The sequence below is a fragment of the Protopterus annectens genome, chromosome 8.part0 (assembly GCF_019279795.1).
Source record: "Protopterus annectens isolate FY-2018-M chromosome 8.part0, PAN1.0, whole genome shotgun sequence".
In the NCBI taxonomy this organism is placed as follows: Eukaryota; Metazoa; Chordata; order Ceratodontiformes; family Protopteridae; genus Protopterus; species Protopterus annectens.
In genome coordinates, this window is record NC_056741.1 from 640,686,222 (window position 1) to 640,713,191 (window position 26,970).

The following is a 26,970-nucleotide window of genomic DNA, read 5'->3' on the forward strand; positions in this document are numbered from 1 at the left end:
GGCGGAGGATTTACTTACTATGATTAGGGGTTGACATCCCCCTCCAGATAAAAGGCCAAGGCAGGAAGTTTATTATGATTCCTCTGATCAGGCTTCTGTTTCTTCAGTTTCTTCTTCTGACCAGGAATATTCTTTCCCTCCTTATGAGGATTCTGATGCTGAGGAATCCATTCCTTCAGCTTCTCCCCCTGAGGATTTCTCTTTTGGGGAAACTTTGCATGAAATGAGGGAACATTTCCACTGGGAAGGACAGGAGTATTCGGAATCTAAGAAAAGACTGAGGGATTTTCTTCTTCTTCCCCAACATATACCCCTGGCTATTCCTCCTGTTTTGGATATTGTGGATGATGCTTTTTCGGAGGCTAACTTAACCCCTGACTCTTTTCCTCCTGCTCCTGTTAAGCCTGATAGATATTACAGGGTTCCTGATTCCCACCAGTTTTTATACAAGAACCCTACTGCTGACCCTGAAACCATTTCTCAGGGTCCTAAGGGAGTTAAGGCCGCTTCTGCCAAAAACCCCATTCCCACTGAAAAGGATTCTAGATCTTTAGAAAGATGGGGCAAAAAGTGTACACTTCTGCTACTTTATCCATTAGGGCTTTAAACTGTCAGTTTCATATGCTGAAATACCAGCAATTTCTCTTGTCTGTTTTAAAACAAAAGCTTACTTCCATTTCTGCCTGTGCAGATGATAAGGAATTACATGACTTATTGCATGCCACTGAACAAGTTGGGAAGCATGGTTTACACTGTGGATTTGATGCCTTGGAGGCTTCTTGTAGGGCTGCTGCCTCCGGCACAGTTATTAGAAGGCATGCATGGCTAAAGAAACAAAATTTGCCAGAACAAGTAAAAGCTAAATTATTGGATGCTCCTGTTCAGCATAATGTTTTGTTTGGATCAAAAGCTGAAGAGGTGATTAAAAAGATGGAGGACAAGGCGAAATCCATGCAAACAGTTAAAGATTTCTTACAAGTACAGCCACCCAGATTCAGCAGGAATTGGCCTTCTAAAAATTGGTCCTTTCCCAATTCAGACAGGCCTCAGAGGGGTAGATATAGACGCTCCCGAGGAACGCCTCAAACACAAGCTTCTTAGACCAAGACAGTGGACTGCTTCCACCCCTAGGGGAGGAGAGGACAGGTCACAAACTCATAGGAAACAGACTCAATGACTCCCTCTGTTGGGCTGCAGGAACTTCTTGCCTGGAAGCCCCTCTCGGAGGAAAACTCTCTCTTTTTTATCAAAATTGGACTCATATAACCCAAGACAAGTGGGTTCTGGATGTGGTTTCAAGAGGTTTACAAATTCCATTTTCATACCTTGCCAAGGCCAAGTGGATGGCCAGACATTCCAAAACATCAATGGACAGAGGCCTTAAACCAGGTGGAAGCTCTTTTAGCTATGAAAGCCATAGAACTAGTTCCACTTTCAGAGATGGGACAAGTGTTTTACTCAAGGCTCTTTCTAGTTCCCAGGAAGCAAAACTCATGGAGACCCATTCTGGATCTGTCAGTCTTGAACACCTTTCTAGAGATTCCAAAATTCAAGATGCTTACTCTACAGCAGCTACTTCCAGTGCTGTCCAAAAATGCATGGATGGTAACTTTGGATTTAAAGGAGGCATATTTACACATTCCCATCAGGCAGGAATGCAGAAAATACCTCAGGTTCAAGGCCGGATCGAGGCACTTTCAATTCTCGCTGCCCTTTGGATTGTCTACTGTGCCAGGGTCTTCACCAAATGCCTGGCTACAGTAGTAGCTTACTGCAGACTCAAGGAAATTCAGATTTACCCTTATATGGACGATTGTCTAATTCAGGCAGACAGCAAGGATGTCTTACTCCAGCATCTAGAATTTGTACAGAACCTTCTCAAGTTCCTGGGATTCTCTGTAAACATAAAAAGTCAAATTTGACACCCGCACAACAGATAACTTTTCTGGGTGCTCTTCTAAACACCACAACCCAGAAGGCATTTCTGACATCTGAAAAACAATTACAGCTGGCTTCAACTTTCAAAACCTTGGCAACTTTAACTCAGCTATCTGCAAGGAGATTCCTGCAGGCTTTGGGTTACATGGCCTCCTGCATCCTTCTCGTACCATATGCAAGACTACACATGAGGAAAATACAGTGGTACCTAAAAAGTGTATGGTCTCAGCATTGCCACAGTTTAGACATACTGATCTCCGTCCTGCCTTGTCTTCAAAAGGAATTCCTTTGGTGGTCCAGGGCATGTACTCTAAACAAAGGGAAACCCTTCTGTCTACCTCCTGCCACTCAAATTCTAACCACGGACACCTCGGATTATGCTTGGGGAGTCCATTTTCAGGGCAACTGTCTGCAGGGCCTTTGGACAAAGGATCAGAAGCACCTGCATATCAATTTAAAGGAAATGTTAGCCGTTCAGAAAGCTCTAATGGCCTTCAGGAATCTTCTACAACCAGGACAACTACTGATAAGGACAGACAACACCACAGTTATGTGGTACATAAACAAGCAAAGGGGATCTCATTCCTACCCCCTTTGCAGACTAGCCATGGATCTATGGAACACAGCTATAGCTTGCAATCTGGACCTTCAAGCTCAGTTTCTACCAGGGAAGCAAAACTTCCTGGCAGACAGTCTGAGCAGAAACCTTTCGGATCCACACGAATGGATGCTGAACACCGAAATATTCAGGATGATAACAACAGTCTGGGGACGTCCTCACATAGACCTCTTTGCATCCCATCTCAATCATCAACTACAGACTTTTTGCACCAGGACCTTCCACAAACTAGCTTGGAAAGTGGATGCACTATCTTTCAGTTGGAGAAACCTCTCGGGATATGCCTTTCCGCCTCTTCCTCTTCTTCCACGGGTATTATTAAAGATCAAACAGGACAAGCCCAAGATGATAATCTTGTTGGCCCCAAATTGGCCTCGACAGTTTTGGTACCCTACTCTGAAACACCTATGTCTGGAGCCCCCTTGGGTCTTACCACAAACTCCGAACCTTCTGTCCCAACATCAGGGTCAGGTTCTACACTCCCATGTCAGCACTCTCAGCCTGGTGGCCTGGTTAATCCAGGGCCTTTGATTTCTTCTCTCCTACCCAAGCAGGTTATGGATGTCATTTTAGAAGCCAGACGTCCTAGCACTAGAAAATCTTATGCAAGAAAATGGAAAAGATTTTGTTCCTGGATGCAGGCTCAGGATTCTGATCCTCTTCTTCCGAACATTCCTTTAATTTTACTTTACTTGACAGATCTCTTACATAAGGGTCTCTCTTTCTCTTCCATTAAGATATATACCTATGCTTTTTCCACTCGTTATAATATAGACCCTCCAATCTTTTCCCACCAGCTCATGAGACAGTTTCTTAGAGGAGCTAAGAACTTAAGACCTCCTAGATCTCCTCCCATTCCTGCTTGGGATCTCAACTATGTTTTGGAAAAGCTCACCTTGCCTCCTTTTGAGCCTGCTGCCTCTTCTGACATCAAGTTTTTATCTTGGAAAACAGCCATCCTGTTAGCCCTAACCTCTGCCAGGAGAGTTTCAGAGTTACAAGCTCTTATGGCTGTGGAACCTTATATTATTTTTCATCAAGACAGGGTGTATTTGAGGACTAATCCTACCTTCATGCCTAAGGTGGTTTTCAATGTGGCTTTAAATCAAACTATCCACTTGCCAACTTTTTTCCCCACTCCTCAAAATAAAGGGGAAAGGATCTTACATTCCTTGGATGTACACAGACAATTACGTTTTTACCTGGACAGAACCAAGGACATCAGAAAATCAGAACAATTGTTTGTTTCTTATGCTTCAAGTTCCCAAGGTAAAGCCATTTCAAAACAGACCATTTCTAAATGGATTGCTCATGGAATCAGATTTTGTTATTCACACCATGGAAAGCAAATCCCAAGGAGTATACGGACTCATTCCACCAGAGCTGCTGCCACTTCTGCGGCCTTCCTCAGGGGAGTTCCTACCAAAGACATTTTGGAAACTGCAACTTGGAGTTCAGTGCATACTTTTTCTAAGCACTACAATCTACCTCTCTACTCTAAGTCTAGGGCAGGCTTTGCCTCTGCAGTCTTGCAGGGCCTTTTAGCCACCCCTTCTACTTTATGACCACCTCCCTTTCATTCTGCTTTGGGATTCTACCCTACAGTCATGACTGCAACAGTGAAACACGATGAACATAGTACAGTTGTGTATACCTACCATAAATGTAGATGTTCGAGTGTCTTCACTGTTGCAGTCTGGGTTTCCCTCCCTCCTGTCCCCTCTTATTTTTACTTTTGTGTGGTTCCTTTTTTCACCATTCTTCTGAGGTGTATTTGCAAAGGATATGGGACCTTTCTCATTTTGGGACTCCTGACATCTGGGGCAAGAAAAACTGGAGAAGATGGCATCGGCTGTCAGCTTTGTACTCCTGGCGCTCTGACGTCAGGGAGCATGGTTGAACAGCCGACACCGGACCCAGACTTTGGGATTCTGGCCGACCGAGGACTGCCTGCCGGCAGGGGAGAACGCTACAGTCATGACTGCAACAGTGAAGACACTCGAACATCTACAGTTATGGTAGATGTACACAACTGTACTTTTTCCATACATCACTGGTTGATGGTTATGATTTTTCAACTGTTTTGTGCCAGATGCAGGGCACCCTTATCACTTAGATCTTCTGGTTTCCCTGCTTCATTCTTGATTCCACTGTAGCTTGCTTGAGCTGGTGCAAGTGTTTGTGGCATTAAGAAGGATGTGTGTGTGTGTGTGTGTGTGTGTGTGTGTGTGTGTGTGTGTGTGTGTCTGTGTGTGTACTATCTAAAATATGCATTACCATGTTCTGTAAGTTATTTCTGGACCCATTTATTTGTCTAGTAATGTAGTCAGGTTCTGGCATATTTGCTAATATCACTGGCATGTTTTCTTCATTTTTTTCTGTATACTTTATAGTGTGTGAGATGAGGTCCAGCTTGAGTTAACCATAAACCTGTAACTTAATTTAGGGTATTACATTCCTGCCATCCCCATTTATAATTCTTTCAAGTGTCTGAAACTAAACTGGAAAGAAGTTACAAGGTATGTTAGTAGAAGCAGCGATACTTATTTTAAAGCACATTGTTTTTATTATTTCACTCTTCTGTTAGTTTTCTGATAGCTGCTTTATCTGGTTCAAGGTTACAGGGTAGTAAGAACTGTCATGGCACTCACTAGAGACAAGATATGGAACTAATTTTCAATGCAGTGATATACCAGTCCACTGCTGGATTCACACACACTGTCATGCTGCACCCACACCTTCAGGGTGTTTGGAGTATTGCCAGTCTTTAGTTGTTTATTTATTTTTATTTTAGATGTTTTCAAGGAACAGATGGCTGTTTGATGTTTGATAAAAAGAGTATCTTTGTATAATATTACTTTATTTATTCTTGCAATGTATTAATTCACTTTGTTTATCCAAACCATCTACCATTTTTATTTCTAGAACTTTCTAGTCTAGAAGGATAGCTTCTTATTTTTAATGCATGCAGTCTGGAGGTATAATTAAGTGACAAGGATTTGTCTACTGATGTATTTTGTTCTTTATCTGTAAATATGTTGTAAGTAATTGCTATGTTAAATTGTTAATCGCTATGTAATCCAATGTAACTACTGTCTGTTTATTTTACTGTGGAGCTTTTCTCCCCAGGCCTCCGCTGAAAATGGACCTACGTCCAGTCGGACACTCCTGGTCAACAAATTTAAATAAATAAATAAATAAATAATAAGCACACTTTGCCTGATACCTCTGTCTAAGCCTTTCCTGTAGATGTAAGTTCTGTATGGGCTTTCTGTTCTGTAAGATTTTTTTTTTGTCTTTTTTAGCCATGTGCTTTTTATCAGTTCTGATGTTTCAAAACTGTTCTCATGTTGCTGATATGATATGTTTTAGGACAGACTGCACAAATTACATAATATATTTCCTAGAACAAAATGCCTGCTCTCTCTACCAGGGAAGGTATCTTGTATAATTATAATGTATTTCCAGTCTGCTTTCACCTGCCTTCTGAGATGTTCAGTAATCTATTTCTGTCCTGTAGATTAGACTACAATATAGATTCTTCTTTGAACCTTTTTTTTTTTTACCTACAGCTGGTGGTCTAGACATGGATATGGTTACTGCACACCTATTAGAACTCATAATTGATGTTCTGTTTCTGCCCTCATCTCAGAGATGCACATAGGTGAAGTCCAAATTGCCTGTGTGTGTGTGTGTGTGTGTGTGTGTGTGTGTGTGTGTGTGTAATGTTGTCCTAGGCTAGCACCTTATCCAAGAATAGTTTCTGTGCCTTGTGCCAAAAAATTACAAGGATAAGTTCCAACTCTCCAATGCTCCGAAATGGATTAATCACATAAATGGAAAATGAATCATATGGCTAGAGGTGCATTTCCCTAGTGAAAGGGAATGCATACTATCTGCTATAAAACCACTGTACTTAATGTGTGGCCCTACTGTTAGTTAAATGTAGTACCTACATTTCCGTACTATTACTAGTAAGATTTTAGCTTGTCCTTCTAGAAAGTGATCCCTTCATTAATGTGCTTGTAATGAAAATCTTTTCAAAATGTACAAAAATATGATAGTGACACAAACAAGGCATGTTTAATTGTAGGGGAAAAGTCTGTATTAGCAAAAGGCGTTCAAGGGTTGCAAAAATACTATATGCAGACTGAATGGAATATGTTTCATATTCTGTTTTTTTTTTCTGCTTGTATTTCCCTTTCCTTTACAGAAAAAGAGAACTTGGAAAACTGTTCCCAGAAAATAGGAGACACTCCACTTTCTATTTTGCCATGTTTTTATTTATTTATTTATTTTTTATTTTTTTTTATTTTTTGGTATATCATTAGATATTTTTGTTTGTTTTCCTTGAGCTGTGAAAATCAGATATCCTGCTGAATGTGTTCTTGGCTATCGCTGTAGACAATCTGGCAGATGCTGAGAGCATCAATACATCTTCGAAGGAAGGAGATGAAAAGAGGTAAGGACAAAGTGATGGTATAATAGTAAAATGGACTTATGGTTCAAGAGGAAGGTTCTTGTGATACGACAGCTTGACTGAGTTATTAAAAAATGGAAACTAATGCTGGCTCACTCCTTCACTTCGGTCGTCAATCATGATTTAGGTAGTGCTCATTTTTTGTCTTGCTTGTCAGTATAGTCACATTTAAATGAAATATGAAAGTTAGCCCAAAATAAGCATGCATGCTTTACATGCTGATGATCTAGGAATTATACAGAAAATTTAATTAGAGTAAATTTGATAAGAGCTATTCTTTATACTCCTTTGTAGTAACTACTGTAACGCTTTTAATTAAAGTAACATGTGGAAAAGTCATGCTGTTTGTCTCCTGAAAAAATGGCAACTTCCTGGCTTGTAATGTATCCATTTGGAATGCCTGTTCTATGAATCATTGCTAGGTTTTCTGACAAGGAGTTTTATGTTGAAAATTGAATGTCACCGTGAGTTTCACTGCTATATTTTCCATTGTGCAAGCTGAGTGCTTTTCAATCTCACCCTCTTTTTTCCTTGTGTTGTGTTCGTGGAGTTGGTATATATAGTGTAGTGGGGTGGTCGGGTGTGGGGGCAAAGGAGGATGTTATGTGATCCTATCTCGCCTACATTCTGACTGATGGGTTCGGAGCCGATCCCTCGGCTCCGACTCAGCACGCTTATGCCAAAGAGCGAAGTCTCTTATTGGCTGAGCTTATTGTATCCCAGGATGCACCACTACCAGTCCCCCAGATCTCGTTTGCCGCTAACAAGTGAAGACGTGGTCTCGAGCTGGCTGAGCTAAGTAGTGATTAATTTCACTAGTTTTTCTGTCAGGAATTTCTATTATTCTTCAACAAAAGCTGTTTTAACAGCTATTCTTGTGTTTTGAGCGAGTTTGGTGGAATTTACTTAGTAAATTCTTGTGTTGTGAGTGTTGACTAGGAGTACCTCTTGTGTGTAAAGGCCTTTCCCGGTCTTTTTGATTGTAGGTGACTTCTGTTTTGTTAGGGATCTCGGATCCTTTATATTGTGGAAAGTTTATCTTTTTTGTTAAAAAAAGGTCAAAGAAGAGAGAACTTACAGTGTTTGTACTGTGTTTTGGACTTTAATTCACCGGAATGTCTCAGGTACCTAGGCCTTCAGGCTTTAAAAAGTGCACCAAGTGCAACTTTAAAATGTCGATCACAGATGACCACTCTCTCTGTGTTTATTGTTTGGGTGCAAAGCATTTGCAGGAGTCCTGCAGCGTGTGTCACGCTTTTTCCTCGAGGGTCCTCCAAGAGAGGAAAAATAAGCTCATATTAAAAGGTCTTGTAAAACCCTCATTCGAAGAAGCTTTAGCATCCTCTCCTTCTCCCGCTAAAAAGAAAAGGGCGTCGGCTCCGACCAGTCCGTCGGATCCGACCGCCAAAAGACATAGGCAGGCTTCTCCTTCGGCTCCAAGGACTTCGGAGCCGAGGCGAACGGTCTGCCTCGATGCCACCAGTCTCGACTCCTCTGGCTTCGGAGCCGATGGCTGGGGCATCGAGAGGTGGGTCACCTTCGTCGGCTCCACTGGTCTCGGAGCCGACAAAGGTTGCCCGCTCAGACACTTCCTCCTCGGCGCCGAAGTCCTCCTCGGCACCGATGGAAACTAGTGTGGGTATTCCTTCGGCGCCGATAGTCATCGAGTCGCCTCGGAGCCGGTCCCCTAGCCCCTTGGGGCCGTTGGAGAGGCCATCTCGAACCCATTCAGTATCCTCTAGGTCATCGAGGATGTCAGATTCGGACATAGACAGGGTGCTCCAAAGACTGTTCCAGTCCCCAGTCTTTCAAAAATTTGTTTCGGCTCCGACCCAGTTGGCTTTGGAGCCGATGGCCCATGCCCATGTCATTGCTATTCCTCCTCCGACCGCTTCGGCTCCGTCGGAGCAGGTGCTGTTGGAGCCGGTGGAGATCTTAGGGTCGGCTCCGACCCTTACTCCAACCCCGGCCTTCAGGTCCGAGTTTGGTACACGGACTTCTTCGGCTGGACCTGGGGGTGATGTTTCGGGACCTATGCTATCGGTTCCGAGCCTCCCTCTCGGTGCTTCGCGTGCGGGCCCTCCGGCTGCTATCATGGCTCGGGACCGGACACTCCCAGGATTCTGGGGTCTGGCTTTCAGAGCTATGAGGAGTGCCTTGGCCAAGTCTTCTTGCCATCTCTCTGGCTTTACCGGCACCTTCCCTGAGCGTGGAGACTGGGTCTTTGGCAGTTCCCCTGTCCGTAGGCAGCGGAGCCCCTGGGCCTGAGGTTACCAGGGTTCTTCGGAGTTGTCTTCAGAGGAACCCCCAAGGAAGAGATCGTGCAAGAGGAAGCACGTGGACTCCCCCGAGTCTATTACATCGGACACTGATCTTGATGATGCGGAGGGGTCCCCGAAGTCGTCCTCGGATGATGTCTCATTTGCAGACATCTTAGAGATCCTCAAACAACGAGGCGGCTGGATATCCAAACCCCCCTCTGCTGATGAGTCAGTGCTCCTCAAGGCCTTCGGGGCTCAGCCCTCCACCTCCTGGGTGTCTCCGCCCTTTGACGAGCTCCTGGATTTAGTTTGTCGGAGGGCATGGGAACATCCAGATACCGTGGAACCAGTCCCTTCTCGTCCTAACAAATTTTTGTCTGCCCCACCCGAGAAGGAGTTCCTCACTAAAGGCGTGGCTGTAGATGCCATGGTGGTGGCATCTGCTACACAACAGGACGTGGCAGAGGCTTCAACGTCCGTCCATCCTCCTAATAAGGAGTCTAGGAGCATGGACCGCACGGGAAGCGTGCCCTGACTTCAGCGGCCTTTACTTTAAGGTCCCTGAATTATTTGGCACATTTTACCAGGCTTCAGAGGGATCTGGTCAAGGAGCTGTCAGATTCCCTCTCAGGTAACCTACCTGAGCAGCTAGCCCAGTCGGTTAGCTCTCAGTTGGCTATCCTTGCTTCAATTTCTAACTCGTCCATGAGGCTCATTTCGTATGCGGCCGAAGGGGCGGGTAGAGCGGCAGGCACAGGCGTGGCTCTACGGAGACAAGCCTGGCTCCGTTTGTGTCGTTTTGCTGAGGCCTTCAAGTCTTCCTTCGCCGACGCTCCCTTTGATGGGTCCTCTTTATTTGGACCTAAGGTTAAAGACACTCTTACCCGCTGTGAGCAAGAAGGAAAAACTTTATCTGCCGTAGGTGCACGTTATTCCACTCCCTTTCGGCCTTATCCCAAGGCTAAAGGAGGAGGGAAGATGTGGTTCCGCAAATCACCTAAGTTTTTCCATCAACAGCAGGAAGATTCCCCTTCCAGAGGCAGAGGACGGGGAAATTTTTCTGGGAGATGCCGTCCCAGAGGCGGCAGAGGGCCCCGCAATTCTGGAGACCGCGAGTCCTTTCGTGGCTCTTCAGCCTCCCACACTTCATGAGGGATTGCCCGGCTGTGCTGCTCGAGCCAGTCGGGTGCCGTTGCCAAGCACCTAAAAGCCTGGGAGTCAATCACTCAGGACAGATGGGTGCTTCGGATTATTGCCAGAGGTTACACCATCCCCTTCACACACTCACCCCCACCGTCCAAAAAATCCCGGACCCACCACCCAGTCAAAGGGAAATTGCAGCCGCAGAAGCTTTAAAGCTGCTAGAAAAGGAGTCATCCAACCGGTCCCCACAGACCAGATCGGATCCGAAATTACTCAAGGTTCTTTTAGTGCCAAAAGACAGGGGACCTGAGACCAATATTGGATCTCAGCAGACTAAACCAATCCGTCACGAAATCCAAATTCCGAATGGTCACGTTACAATCCATTCTCCCATTATTGGAGAAGGATGTTTGGATGTGCTCCATAGATCTCAAGGACGCCTATTATCACATACCGATACATCGGGCGTCCAGGAAGTATCTGCGCTTCAGCCTGGGAGACAGTCATTTCCAATTTTGTGCTCTGCCCTTTGGTCTCACCACAGCCCCCAGGGTGTTCACCAAATGTTTGGCAGTAGTAACGGCTCACCTGAGGAGTCTTGGATTCCAAGTGTTTCCCTATCTGGACGACTGGCTCCTGACTGCCACCACCAGTCATCTACTAATGGACAACCTCAAAGCCACCATCTCCTGGGTGCTACCCTGGGAATTACATTCAATTGGTCAAAGTCTGTCTTGCTGCCCTCTCAGCGCATAAGGTTCATAGGAGCAGAGATAGACTCAAAATTGATGCGCGTTTTCTTCCTACCGAAAGGATCCAAACTTTACAAGGCCAAGTTCAAGCCCTGATTTCAAGATCCAAGGCCCCAGCCAGGATGGTCCTACAAGTTTTAGGTTCGATGTCTGCCACGGTTCTTCTAGTTCCTCTGGCAAGATTGCACATGAGGATTCTTCAGTGGCTATTATCGACTCAATGGTCCTTTCAGGATCTTCCCCTCAATCACCCCATTATGATTACAGAAACATGCAAACGGGACCTTCGCTGGTGGCTTCAAACATCCAATCTAAATCAGGGAAGTCCTTTTGTTATTCCCTCTCCAGTGGTCACCCTGACGACAGATGCCTCCCAGACAGGGTGGGGGGGCATTGTCTGGGCAGGTTAGTTCAGGGCTCCTGGCTTCCAGACGAAACTTTTCTCCACATCAATGTATTGGAGATGAGGGCTGTACTTCTGTCCCTACAGGCCTTACACAAGTTTCTCCCTCAGGGCATAATCGCCATCCACACAGACAACATGTCGGTGGTCTGGTATCTAAACAAACAAGGAGGGACCAGATCTTACCCCCTTTGCAGAAAGGCCATGAGGGTGTGGGAATGGGCTGTAGCTACCAGCCGTTTCTTGGTAGCGACCCACATTCCGGGGAAATCAAATATATTGGCAGACAGATTAAGCAGGACAATTCTCTCTCCTCACGAGTGGTCCCTAAACTAAACAGTAGCAGCTCAGGTTTTCAGGAGATGGGGGACGCCGTGCTGCGACCTGTTTGCAACACCACTAAACACAAAGTGCAAAAGGTTCTTCTCCTTGACTCCACATCAGGGGGAAGCAGCTATGGATGCTCTAGCACAACCTTGGCCAACAGGGCTACTTTATGCCTTTCCTCCGATTCCACTTCTCTCCAAAGTCATTCAGAAAGCTTCTCAATTGGGGTCCACAATGATACTGATTGCTCCGCACTGGCCTCGTCAGGTATGGTTTCCCTACCTGAAGAAACATGCGGTGGGCGATCCTTGGACTTTAGATCTAACTCCGGATCTGCTAATTCATCAGTCGGGACGACAACATCAGTCCCTTCACTCCTTGAAGTTGACAGCTTGGCTCCTCCACTTCCGACTTTAGTCAGAAATCACACATTAGACCCGGAAGTTATTCACATTTTATCTTCGGCCCACAAACCCACCACTAAGAAATTGTACCTCAGTAAGTGGAAGAGGTTTGCTATCTGGTCTCAACTCAGGGGCTTAGACCCTATCACTGCTCCAATCCCAGAGGTTTTGAAATTCTTAACATCCCTGTTTAATCAAGGATCTTCTGTCTCTACTATTAAAGTCCAACTAGTGGCTATCTCTAAATTCCACGAATCCATGGATCCTCCATTGATGAGCAGCAGATTATGCAAAACTTTCATTAAAGGTGCGGGCCTGTTAAGACCCCCAGTTTTTCATCCTGCGCCTCCGTGGGATCTTGATTTGGTGCTTCGTGCATTAACATCTTCCCCTTTCGAACCGGCTGCTACATGTGAGTTAAAATATCTGTCTTGGAAAACTGCCTTCTTAGTTGCAATTACCTCTGCAAGAAGAGTTTCAGAGCTTCAAGCCCTATCTATCAAACCACCGTACTTGATTTTTCACAAGGATATTGTATCACTTAGGCCTAATCCATCTTTTGTCCCAAAGGTCTGTTCTAATCTCTGTCTCCAACAATCTCTAGAGTTACCAGTTTTCTTTCCAAAATTCTCCAGTGAAGCAGAATACACTCTCCATAAATTGGATGTTCACAGGCAATTGCGCTTCTATTTAGACAGGACTCAGCAAATTCGTAAATCAGACCAGTTGTTTGTGTCCTTCTCAGACAATAAATTGGGTAAAACCATCACAAAAGCTACTATCTCCAAATGGATTAGAGATTGTATAACTCAGGCTTATTCCTCTTCGAATAAGCAACTTACAACATCTATCAAAGCTCACTCTACCAGAGCTATGGCGACTTCTATAGCTTTTCATTCCAAGCTCGCTATTTCTGAGATTTGTGCTGCGGCTACTTGGTCCAATCCGCACACTTTCATTTCCCACTATAAATTGGATGTGGCATCTAAAGGGCGAGCATCATTTGGTTCCACGGTACTCAGGAGTGTTTTCCAGTGAGCCACCCAGGATTCAGGTGCTAGGGACGCTGTCCCATCAGTCAGAATGTAGGCGAGATAGGATCACATAACATCTTTTAGTTATGTACTCACCATAACTTCAGATGTTTGGGATCCATCTCGCCTACATTCCTAATACCCACCCTCCTTGCCCCTGCCTTGGAGATCAGAAGAGATTGAGCGGTTTGAGTTCTACTGTTTTTATCTTGTTTCATCTGACGATGTTATATAATCAGTGCGTGCATGTGTGCATGTATGCGGACAAACTAGATCTGGGGGACTGGTAGTGGTGCATCCTGGGATATAATAAGCTCAGCCAATAAGAGACTTCGCTCTTTGGCATAAGCGTGCCGAGTCGGAGCCGAGGGATCGGCTCCGAACCCATCAGTCAGAATGTAGGCGAGATGGATCCCAAACATCTGAAGTTATGGTGAGTACATAACTAAAAGTTTGCCACCCTGCAAAACATATATATATATATTGTTAGCTTTTTTGACTTATGTTTTTTTAATTCAGTCTTTCAGTGAATGATGAGTTGGAAAGCAGTCCTACGATGGATTGTAGGTATAAACCATTTGGGATATGTAATTAAACTACCAGCTGAACTCATAATTCTCTGCAATACTGATGAAGCTCAGCCCTTTGGACACTTGTATGTCTGGTTTAGTACAGAAGAAAAGTGTACTTGATATATATTTTCTAAATGTAAAAGGGATGCCTTACTTTGCAGAATTGTTTTAGAATGTAACCATGCCCACAATTAGCCCTACCCATTCCAGGTGGCCATCCATCCATTCATTTCCAGTTTGTAGTCCCACCTTAATTTGCAATTGCCAGCTGCCCTGATCAGATCCAGACTGCGGTCAAATGGGACTCTAAGCATGGTTATGGAGAAGAGCCCCCCCCCCTCCAGCTGCACCCCCTTCCTTTTATTTGATGAATTCTCCTAAGCTGCCATTAAGATTCCTGACATTGATCAGTATCGAAACAGCAGTGTTTAAATATCAAATAGAGATAGCTGACAGACTACACTACAGGCTGGCAGAATTGAACTACAGTTTACATTACCATAGGTTCAGTGGTAAGTACTGGGCAGTCAGCCTGCAGACCATTACAAGCCTGACAAAAAAACTGTTTAGAAATTTCCTTCAGCCTTAAGGAAGGCAAGACAAGATAGACCAGAGGAAATTTATGAATCTCAGAGCTCTTTCCAAGTGAGTGATATGTTTAGACAAATTTAAAGGTATTTTAGACATATGTTTAAGACAGACTGGCAACTCTTTAAGTGATATGTTAGCAAGCTTCAAATCCCCATTATACCCTGCTAACTGCACCAAATACAGAGAAACATACACCACTAAACTATACCAACATGTAAACAGCTGCATACCTTCTAGGAACAAATACAGGGCAAACCCCAGTAACAAACGCACATGGTGGAACCATAATATAAACAAGCTTTACAATAAAATGAAGAGAATTTGACCACAAGTAAGAGCAGTTCCCAGATTGATATCATCAAAATAATCAATTCAGGAGCTTAATGCAATCCACCAAAGCTAAGTTTGAGGCTAACATAGCTGTGCATGCCAAAGACAATTACAATGCCTTGTTTAGTTATCTTCCTAATCTCAGAAGCACAATGCAACAATGCACTGAACTGATTGTGAACCATGTTGCCTACAGTGAGACTGAAGATACAGTAAATCTACTGGCCAATAAGTTCAACTATAACTTTACCCCCCTCTCCCTTCCATTTGTCCCACAAGATATACCTGAAACTAGCTCACCTCCACTTATCACTCAAGACCAAGTCCTAAAAGCACTGTCAAAAGCTAAAACTACAGTATTGATGGGTCCTGACAATATCTGTGGATGTATTTTAAATAGAATGAAGCATGCTTTAACCACCTTAACACTATTCAGTCTCAACCTTCATATGTTTTTTTTCCAAGCAAATGAAGAAAAGTTAGTCATTCCTCTGTTGCCATTAGTCTTATTGCCAACATTTCTTTTTCCTGACAACCCCACGTCTTTCCCTATATCCCACTTGCAAAATTTCCAGGAGTCCCTCTTTTCCATATGTCCTCTTCTGCATTTCCAGAGCCTCTGGGCTAATATTTTGTGCACAAGTACACTCCCAGAACATGTTTCATGCCTGCCTGTTCTCTAATGCAGCTACAGTATCTTGAGTTTTCTTTCTGTCCTTATATAATTTTTTGTGTGAGATACTATATGTGCAACATGATCTCCCACCCTGTGCATGTTCTCCATGTCTGATGTTGCTTTGAAAACTTTTTCCATACTGCTTCCCAGGTCTGTCGCCATTTTTCCTCCTCCCTTCTTTTTCCTTCTGTCTTTCTTTGTGTCTTTCTCCACTTTCCTCTTCAGGTCTTCATAAGTCATTCTGGTTTTACCTTTGCCCTGTTTATCCCATTTTCCCCAAGGGGCTGTCTTTTCCTTTCTCTTCTTTCTTTTGTCTTCCTGGGTTTCTATTTCTTTCCTCTTTCCCAGCCATTGTCCTTTCAGTCTGGTGGATATCCATTTATTTTTTCTTGTTTTTTCTTTTAATCACTTTTATTAAATTATCACTTAAGACATAAGCAAACATAAAGACATGGGCAAACATATAATTTAATGTTAATTTTCATTCATTTCTCATCATTTGGGTTTGGATCCAACTTGGACGTTATTTTAGCTCATGACCACCAAAAAATTCTTGAGTTCCTCCCTTACCATAGTGCACCAACCCCTAACATAACTCAGATCTCATTTGCCACTTTCCTGTTTGGACGTGGTCGCCTTAAGCTCGTGAGCATTTAAGATTTGAGATAAGTTTATTTCTTGTTTTTTTGCTGTTTTTATCTTTTAACATGTTTCTCCCTGTACCCTGTAGAGTACCTTCCCATTACCTCAAACCATGTCAGCACTCTAGGTCTCCATCAGTGGCTTCCTCTCTTTCTTCCAGAATTCTGACCAAGGCTGATGTGAACAGAATGTGAGGAAATTTTTCTCAGCGCAGATACAGATGGGACTTCTTCCAGCTCCTAACTATTTCGGTCAGGAAGCCTATGTTTCTACTACTCCAACAATAACAGCTCCTTCTCTGATCCAACCTGTAAGGTCCTTCTGGTTCATATCCGAAGATGTTGGTATCTTCAGCTCCAAAGCTATATCTGAGTGCACCAGCTCCAACGTTTTCAGAGCTGGATGACTCTCGGAGCTGAAGCATCCTTGTCAGATCCAAAGTGTTAGAGGTGACTCTGAAGTTTTTGTAGCCATCTCTTTATCTTGGAGGCTTAGCACTGGACAGCTCAATTCCAATCTCCACCTCGGATGGATTTGCCTTTGGGGCAGGGGGAGCCAATGGAGTGGAAGTGTGGCTTCTTGTCTCCGTTGGCTTCCTTTTCCCTGGAGCATTCTGCCTTTGAGGTGGTGAAGAGAATGTTGTATGCTTCTGCAGAATGGATGGATTCTACCCTCTCAAATCTTCCCTCTGGATCCTATTTGTCTCTGCGTCTTGAGCCCCATAATTCTATTCCACAGGGACAGCCAGCCCAAAGTCTCCGGGTTAAGTAGCAGGGAATTTCTATCTCTTCTGACACTTCTCTGGAGCACCCTAGGAGATGTCCTTGAAATCCTTAAGCAGATGGGTGGTTGATCCTCCGATAGCCCTTTTCCAGAGAAATCAGTATTCCTGGAGGCCTTTGGAGCTGGCCCTTCTACCTCCTGGTTAACTCTGTCCACAGATGAGCTCATTGACTTAATCTGTAGGTGGGTGTGGTAGGAGCCTGATACAATTGAGCCAATCTGCGAGGACTGGATTGAAATCTAGCACCACTTGTAGAAAGGCTGTTTTGGTGCAAGGTTCCTCCAGGGGCAGAGGGGAGAACTCAAATGGAAGACACTGCCTATGCAGCAGAAGAGGCCCACAGAACCAGGGGTCTAGAGATTCCTTCTCTGACAGACCCTACCAGTGCTCCTGAAAAGAGTCCCAATCGTCCTCCTCTGGAGGCAGTCACTGGTCGATTATTCCTGTACTGGAGAGCCTGGCTTGATATCACAAAAGATACGTGGATGCAGAGGATCATTTCTAGAAGCTATATAATTCTCTTTTCCCTTCTACCTCCATCTGTATGCATATTTCACGATGTTTCACTCAATCAGAGGAAAGCAGCAGCAGCACTAGAAATACAAAAGCTGCTAGAAAAAAGTGTCATCCAAGACGTCCGACAAGACCAGATAGAATCCGGAACTTGCTCAAGATTCTTTTTAGTGCCAAAGAAAACAGGGGACTGAAGACTGATTTTGGATTTCAGCAACTTGAACAAATCAGTTCGACACACAAAGTTCCAGATGGTCATGGATCATTCCATTCTGTCTTTTTGGGCAAAGATGACTGGATGTGCTCGACAGACCTTCAGGATGTTTACTGTCTCATAAAAATTAACAGACATTCCAGAATGTATTTATGCTTCTGGTTGGGAGCCAGTCATTACCAGTTTAGAGCACTGCCCTTTGGCCTCATCACAGCCCACAGGGTGTTCACCAAATGCATGGCAGTGGTAGAAGCTCACTTCAGACTGCAGGGATTCTGAGCGTTTCCATACCTGGATGACTGGCTTATCACTGCCCCGGCATTTACTATTAAGAGCACAAGATGCCCCACCTGATCTCACTAACTTTTTTCTCCCCACTGCTTAACAGTTATGCAACTATCTCTTGCTGTCTTCACTCTACAGTAGCTAAAGCAGATGATATACTGTACTTTGTATATAATGTATACTGCCTTTGTTATTCTAGCTAGAAATTTATGATGATTAAAATTGTATGTCTGTTGTTTTAAGTTATCTCTATGTATGTAGAAAATGTGATTGTATTTAAATTTCTTTTATATGTGGAGTTTTTCTCCCCGGGTCTCCACTGAAAATAGGCACTTTTTGGCCCAGTGGACCATCCCAGTAAACAAATGCAAATCAATAAAAATAAATAAATAAGATCAGGTACTCCAGACTTGCTGCCATCTGGGCAAAACCATAAATTGCAAAAAATCTGAGTTAGAACCGTCTCAAACATTGGAATTCATAGGAGAAAATTTCAACACAGTTTTAGTGACAGCTTCTCTTCCCCTCTCCAGTACAAACAATCAGATTTTAGGTCAGAAAAATAATTCACAGTACCGTAATCTCAGCCTGATGGATTCTATAAGCCTTGGGATCAGTGTTGGCGGCTATTTTAGCAAGATTTTACATGAGGATTCTTCAGTAGATGTTAGCAACGCAATGTTCAATTCTTTACCAACACGTCAGCCCAAATAAGAATCACTCACACATGCAGGAGATATCTTTGGTAGTGAATTCAGTCAGGTTCTACAAACCCGTCCTTTAATTTTCCCTCAGCCTAATACCATAGTGACCATAGATGCATCCTACATTTGGTGGTGGTGGGAACACTTTCTGGGGAAAACAGTCCAAGGCACTTGGTCTCCTGAAGAGGCCAACACGCATGTTAGTGTCCTGGAAATGAGGGCAGTGCTCTTAATGTTGCATGCATTCTGAGACTCTCTGCCTTTTGAGACCATTGAGATTCAGACAGACTATATGTCAGTGGTATGGTACATCAATAGACAGGGAGGAACCAGGTCTTACCTTGTGTCGAGAAGCCCTCAGAGTGTAGCAGTGGGTGATCTCATGCAACCATTTTCTTATATCAATGTACATTCTGGGGAAATCCAGCGTGATAGCAGACAAATTGAGCAGATCTATTCTACTACCTCATGAGTGGTTTCTCAACATGAAGGTGGCAGAAATGATTTTTCATGAGTGCGGCCAGCCTTGCTGTGCCCTCTTTGCATCTCCCCTAAACAAGTGCAGCAGCTTCTTTGCCCTAACCCCCCCCCCCCAGGGGGAATCACCGAGAGATGCTGTACTACACAATTGGCCCCCTGGTCTCCTCTGTGTTTATCCTCCAACTCCACTGATCCCCAAATTTCTGCAGAAAGCTTTCCAGTTGAAGAACAAGGTCATCCTCATTGCTCCTTTCTGGCCTTGACAGATTTGGTCCCCTTTTCTTTGGCCTCATCTGATTTACCCCATTTTGGATTCTGGATCCAATTCCAGACCTCCTGTCTCACCCGACAGACATGGTTCACTTGGATATCTCAAACCAAAGCTGATAGTGTGGTTTCTCCACTTCTGTTAATAGCCAGACAGCCTATGTCTCATCCCCTGTCCATCATATACTTCTACCTTCCCATAAAGCTTCTACAAGAAAACTTTACAGAAATAAATGGAAGAGGTTTGTTTTTTGGGTACATCAGAAACATACTGACCCTTTATCAGCCCCTGTACAAAGTGTCCTTGAATTTTTGGTAACAGTTTTCTATGAAGGAGCTAGCTCCTCTACCATTAGAGTTCAGTTAGCAGCCATCTTTAATTTTCACAGTGGATTAGAGAATTCTACCTTGGCTTCATCTAAACTTTATAAGGCCTTCTTGAGAGGTGCCATTCTTTTGAGACCTCCTTATAAAGATCTAACTCATCCATGGGACTTCAGTTTGGTACTGCAGGTCTTAATTCATTCCTCTTTTGAACCAGCAGCAAAATGTCATCTAACGTTCTGACCTGGAAGACCATCTTTTTGGTAGCCATCACCTCTACTAGAAGGATTTCAGAACATCAAGCATTGTTTTCTAAATCTCCGTACTTGATTTTTCAAAGAGATAGAGCGACATTATGAACCAGTCCCTCTTTCCTTCTTAAGCTGGTGTCAGAATGTAACATCATCCAGTCCATTAATCTGCCAGTTTATTTTCTTTCCTAAATTTCCAAACAGAGGTGAATATATGTTGCACTTATTGTATGTTCACAGACTACTATGTTTCTACTTACATATAACGAAAGAAATTAGAAAGACTGATCACTTATTTGTCTCCTTTGCAGACTCTAAATTGGGTAAATCAGTTGCAAAGCTAACTTTAGCCAGATGGCTGACAGATTGTATATAATTTGTGTGCAGTAAATTGGGTCTGTCCTTACCAAAACCTCTGAGTCCATTCAACTAGGTCCATGGCTGCTTCTTCAGTGTTTCTATCCAGGGTTTCCATGGACGACATATGTGCAGTTGCAACTTGGGCCAATCATCATACCTTTATTACTCATTACAAAGTGCATCAGGTCTCGAGGGGAAAAGCAGCTTTTGCTTCAACTGTGCTCAGGAATATCCTTCCTTAGAGTCCACCCAGGATTTCAGGTAGCTGGGGACTCTGTCCCAACTATTGTGAAAATGGACATCAGATAAAGAAGTTATATACTTACCATAAAATTCTATCTATCTTGTCCATTTTCATTCTTCCTCAACTCCCCACCTTTTCACAATTAATTTCTGGAAGAACGAGAGTATATAAGGACATCACTGTTCTTCATGTTGAGCTCCAGATACGGCTTCTTCTTTCAGGAATTTATATTAGTACTTCATACTTTGTCAACCGGCAAACAAAATCTGAGGAATGTTGGGGGTTGGTGAATTATGGGTAAGGGAGGAGCTTGAGAGGTTTTTTGTGGCCATGAGCTAAAATAACATCCGAGTCGGATCTGAACGTTGAGGAAGAATGAAAGTGGACAACACAGCTGGAACATTATGAATAGTACATAACTTCACATACATTCATATAAAAGAAAACAAATCGTATTAACATTTTTTTTCCATTTACATGCATTATACGACACACATCTTTGCTTTCCAACTTTCATCTGTCCAACTTTACATAATTTTTTTAAATTCTCCCCCCCCCCCCCTTAAACCTCACTCCTCTTCCTTCTGAACATTTTTTCACGTGTATTGTTCCTACAAATTTCCATTTATTTTTATGTAATTTGCTCCTTTGCTTTTATAAAGATCCCTCTACAAGTTCTTTTGTCTGTGTTATAATACTCAGTACTTCAAACACATTTGGTTTAGACATTGATTTACATTTTCTAGTAATTTTTTTTTTTTTTTTTGGTAGCCAACAGAATTAAACTTAATAAGGCAGTCCAGCTCAAAGGAATCATTTCCTTAGTTACAGCTTTTTGCTCACCCAATATTTCTGACAGAGTACTCCATAGGGAATTTTTAAAATCAGTCAGCTCACTACACTCCCGAAGCATATGTACCCAGTTTTCCAGGGCCAGTGTTAGCATTTTGGTGGCCCCACAGCAGATGTCAAGTTGAGGATTCCCTAGGCACTTTTAGTCCAAATATCACCCTGTAATTGCCACCCATCCTAAGCAGCCTTTTAGTTTGTGCTGTAAACTTGGAGTAGTACACAAAGCCTGACCTGTAGCTACAGTGCTCTTATATTTCAACAGGTCCATGTAGCACTTTGTGTTGTCCAAATCACAAAGAGACATTTACACTTACTGGCATTTAGTTTAACAGTGGTATTACAACAACTCTATATGCAGGTCTGGACTTAGGTGAAATGGTGCCGTAGGCCAACTTTTCAACCCCCCCCCCCCACACACATGCACCCTCCAGTCCTCCCCACTGTTTCCGTAATCTTGAGCTCCCCATATCATGCACATTACTCGTTTTCTTTCTTTTCTCACATTTTGCCTTACTCTTCAGCTTTTTCAAGAAACTATAACCTTCTATGCACTCTGAAGTACTCTTAAAAAATTTTTTTCTTTTTAAACAAACTTTTCATCCAGTGATGTCTTGAAGAGAAATTATGATTAAGGAAAACAATTCAGTGTTGCTGTTCAGCTTTAGTTTTCCTTGCATCCTTTTAACCTACGATTCCTGACCAAGACAGCACAGTAAAAATAATTTAGGAAATAACTAAAATAAGCCAGTGCCTATGAAACCATAGGGATGTAGATATTTTGGGGTGCATTTTAGAGCATTTTCTCAACCTTTTTAATCAAATGGTGGCCTAAACAAAAATCATGAGTAAAAAAAAAGAATTTCAGTCTTATTTTTTTCTGTTTCAAGGAAGACATAAGGCATACCCAAGGCTTATTGTTCATAGCTAACAAAATAGTAGCTCACATTAAATTAATAAGCTAATTGTTATGAGGATGCACATGTCTTATCTGGGAATACTGCCTGCCTCCGTAATCCCCCCTAAAAAGACTGCATATGCATTCCTCTGGTGTTAGATTGGGTGAAAACAGAGGTTCACATTGCCACAGTTATGTATTTCAAGTGACGGCTGTCATGCATATTCATACCATACCTCCTCACTCCTCACCCTTAACCCCCAAAGGCAGCCAACTATATATGTGTCTGATCTGTGATTGTGAGGAGAGTTAAAACAAATGATTCCAGTAATGTATTAGTAACCTTTTTTGTGCACCTTTAAAGTCTGTGAGAAAAGTAAAAGAAACAGATGACACTCTCCTCAGCCCAAGCACTTCTAAGGTTTGACTGAGATGAAATTTAAAGAAGTAATGACCACGCAATCCCCAGCCCCCCCCACACACACACATAACCTACAGCAGCTTTCCATACACACACATCTGAACAAAGCTGTGCTCATACCTCTCAACCTGGAAACATCAAAAATCTGGACAAAGGCCTATGAAAAATACGTAAAAATCTGTACGCTGATTAACGTAAAATTTGCCTACATAATTATGCAACCCTAGCCACTCCAGTGGAATTATGGGATAATAAAGAAAAAAGACACAAACGGAACCACAGGCACTAACACCCTCCAGTTGTAAGAGGTAATTCCTCTCAGTGGTGTAACTGTTCAAAAATAAATAATTCCAAGACAACTGCTGCCAGGTAGTAAAATCCACAAGCTGTAATCTGTTTTAACGTTTATTCACATCCGTTTTCGTCCACAACTTCATCAGAAACATTAAAATCCTACCCTCCATACCTTTTATAGTAAAACCAATTAATGTCCACAATTAATTACATACAAATTCCCTTCATTTAAAGTGCAAGCAACCTCATTAAAAATAACTATAAAAATGTGCACTAATAAAATGATTTTTGTTATGTATGTAATACCTTTAGACAATCCATCAAAACCCACTCTCATAAATTACATAGTTATTAAAATGTAGACTTTGAATTATATGTTAAAAAATAAAATACAAACATACTAAAATATTTCTTAGAATAGTAAGGCAAAACAGAATTTATTATTGTTTATACAGGAATCTACTATGTTAAAGTTTTGCTGCCCTTAATTTAAGTACAGGTCCCAGGGAGATCATAGCATTCAAACCAGGGGGCTTTGTCGCTTCAAGTGTAATTTGCCAAAAGAGCTCCCTGTATTCTACCCTGGCCTCCCACATCCCACCTCTAGGATCAACATCCACCACTTCCAAGACAAAAAATTGAAACTTTGCTTTTCCACATTGTTTGGAGTGTTTAAAAAGGCTATTAGTTTCTTTATTAGTCCTCATTTCATACAGGTGTTCATATATTTTTTTTTAAGAGGTCTCTCACTCTTACCTATGTAGAATGAGTTACATACTACACATACTGCCAAATAAATGATTCCTTTTGTATTGCAATTAACAAATGAATTTATGTAAAGCCTCCTATTTCTTGCCTGCAAAAAATAACTGTCACCTACGGCTATGTAGGAACAGTATTTGCAGGCCCCACATTTAAATAAACCTTTTTTCTTTGAAAAATTGTTTGAACTACAGTCCTTGTGGCCCCTCTCAATTAAGTTCTTAATGCTGTTCCCTTTCTTATATACAAATTTCAGTGGGTCAACAAATATACTTTCCAAATCAGATATTTTGGAAAAGTTTTCCCATTCGTGTTGGATAATATTCTTTACCAGTGTTGTTTGTCCATCATATGTCATTACCATACCACTGTTGTAAGCCTTTGTTGTCTTATCCTCACCTACCATACCTATGTAATCATTATTTTTACCTAAGATAAGTGCAAATCTAGAATTCCTACCTGTTGTGACCTCTTGAAGAAGGTCATTAAAAAGTTGATTAGGATATCCCCTGTTCAAAAATTGAGTCCTTAACCATTCACATTCTTGCTTAAAATGGTCATTGTCAGAACACATCCTGCTAATTCTAACCAGTTGTCCCTTTAATACTCCTTTTTTCTGAAAATAAGGGTGAGAGCTGGTAAAATGCAGGTATGAATTAGAAAAGGTCTCCTTCCTATACACTTTTGATACAAATATATTTTCATTTTTAGTGATGGTAATATCCAAATAGTTGAGAGTGTTTTTATCAAAATTGTAAGTAAATTTAAGGAATTCAGTGGTATTGTCCAGGTAGTTGACTAACTCAATAAAAGTAGTCTCATCCCCTGTCCATAAAAAACACAAATTGTCTAAGAATCTCCCATAAAGTAACCAATGTTCCTTGTACATAGAGTTGAACAAAAAGTTGTTTTCCCAATATGCCATAATTATATTTGCGTAGGTGGGGGCACAAGGTGCCCCCATCGCTATGCCTTTTACCTGTTTAAAGTATTCCCCAGAAAAATAAATGAAGTTATTCTTTAGTATAACTTCCATAAGGGTTAAACCAATTTTAAATTTGTTATTAGTTAATTCTTTGTACTCAATCAACATTTCCTCAAACCATTCCATCCCTATTTCATGGGGAATACTGGTAAATAAATCTGTGACATCCATTGTTCCAAAGGAAGGATCCCTGCTACACAAGGAATGGTCAAGCTTTCTTAACAAGTCCCATGAGTCCTTCAAAATGTTAACGTTACTGGTTACCAATTTCTTAATTTTTGTGTCAACATATTTGGCTAATGGTGTAGTAATAGAATTGCCTGCTGCTACAATAGCTCTAAGAGGTGGGTCATTTATGTCTTTGTGTGTTTTAGGTATGCCGAAAATAACTGGTACTTTTGGCTTGTCAACATACAAATATCTAAAGGTTCCTTGATCTATCAAGCCCTCTAATAATAGATCATTAAGAAGCAAATGTATCTTTCTATAAGCAATATTAATTTCGTTGATTGATATCCGTGCATATTTATCTGTATTATTCAAAATTTCCATCATTTTTCCTTCATAAATGATCTGTTCCATGAGCACGACACCCCCTCCCTTGTCTGGTTTCATTACCCGTAAGCCTCTATTACTACATATATCATCTAGCAAACTTTTTTCATCCAATGTCAGGTTATATTTAACAAAACCGTGGGTAAGTGAAGGTTGAATGAGGTTGCTTGCACTTTAAATGAAGGGAATTTGTATGTAATTAATTGTGGACATTAATTGGTTTTACTATAAAAGGTATGGAGGGTAGGATTTTAATGTTTCTGATGAAGTTGTGGACGAAAACGGATGTGAATAAACGTTAAAACAGATTACAGCTTGTGGATTTTACTACCTGGCAGCAGTTGTCTTGGAATTATTTATTTTTGAACAGTTACACCACTGAGAGGAATTACCTCTTACAACTGGAGGGTGTTAGTGCCTGTGGTTCCGTTTGTGTCTTTTTTCTTTATTACCTGTTTATTTTTGGACACTACCTAGTTTTTGGTTATTGGAATTATGGGATGCCAACTTTCAAACGCAAACTGAAGAACAGACAAAATATGGCCCCATTACAGTGTTTTTGTATCATAGTGTGAGATAAAGCAATGTCAAAATTGCCATTGTGAACATGTTTTTTTCAATTGGGAAGCAAAGCTTAGTGTAGTGATCATGTGGGTATCAATTACTTCATGTAGCCCAGTGAAAACATTATGTTTGTTCTTTTCCTGAGACAAATGGCGCTACATTCAAAGACTACAGCTTATTAAGCAGATGTTAGTGACTGTCAGCCAACTGGTTCAGCATCCTGTGAGAGTTATTATAATGTAATGCCTACTTGGATTTCCTACCATTGTAAGTCATCCGATTTAACTTACATATTTTATAAAATACAGCACTGCTTTATGTTTGTGTGCATCTCATGGAGTACATGTTATTAAATACTTTTTCTGGCATATGTCTAATTCCACTCAGAGGTCACTGCTGTTTTTGTAGAGTTTCATTATTTCACTATTTTTGACCAGACTGTATGCTGCTTCAATGTATCTAAAGAATATGATGTTCATGTTTTGTTATAGCCAGACAGGTACCTATTCTCTACAATTTAAACCAAAACAATTAAGCTACTTAGCACACACACAAATTACATTTAATATACAATTAAGTTTCTGGGATGCTGTACTGTTACAAAGTTAGCAGTATCCAGCCTACTGAGGAATAAATGTGGTTTTATTTATTATTTGGCATGAAATGCAGTGCTGAGTATACAAGAACTGCATCTGAACTGAAGCCTAAGTCCTGTCAAGGAGATGACAGTACAATCCAGGAACTTACAATCATTGGATACCTATTGCCATACTATCTCCAAATGATCACCTGAGGACAGCAACACCCATTTATACTGCCCTATAGCATCAGTAATACAACATAAATCCAAGCACAACTTAATGTCTTATCAAGATGACAGCATCTGAGGAGAGTAACAGCCATTTATATTGCCCTACAATGTCAGCAATGGAACATAAATCAAAGCATTTGTTGAGGGAACAGAACCCATGGTATTGTGATATTCCTATCATCAAAGGCTTGTGTGCCGCCAGCTGAGACACTTACTTCATGCTACTCAATTAA

The 26,970-nt window shown here is 42.0% G+C and overlaps 1 protein-coding gene across 1 annotated transcript in view; it reads left to right on the forward strand.

Moving 5' to 3' along the window:
- CACNA1F (calcium voltage-gated channel subunit alpha1 F) overlaps positions 1-26,970 on the forward strand; it is a 4,101,209-nt gene that overhangs the window by 1,738,989 nt on the left and 2,335,250 nt on the right. The window contains 3 exon segments of the mRNA XM_044079296.1: positions 6,926-7,019; positions 8,320-8,347; positions 14,483-14,497. Of these exon segments, the coding sequence (XP_043935231.1) occupies positions 6,926-7,019; positions 8,320-8,347; positions 14,483-14,497 (137 nt within the window).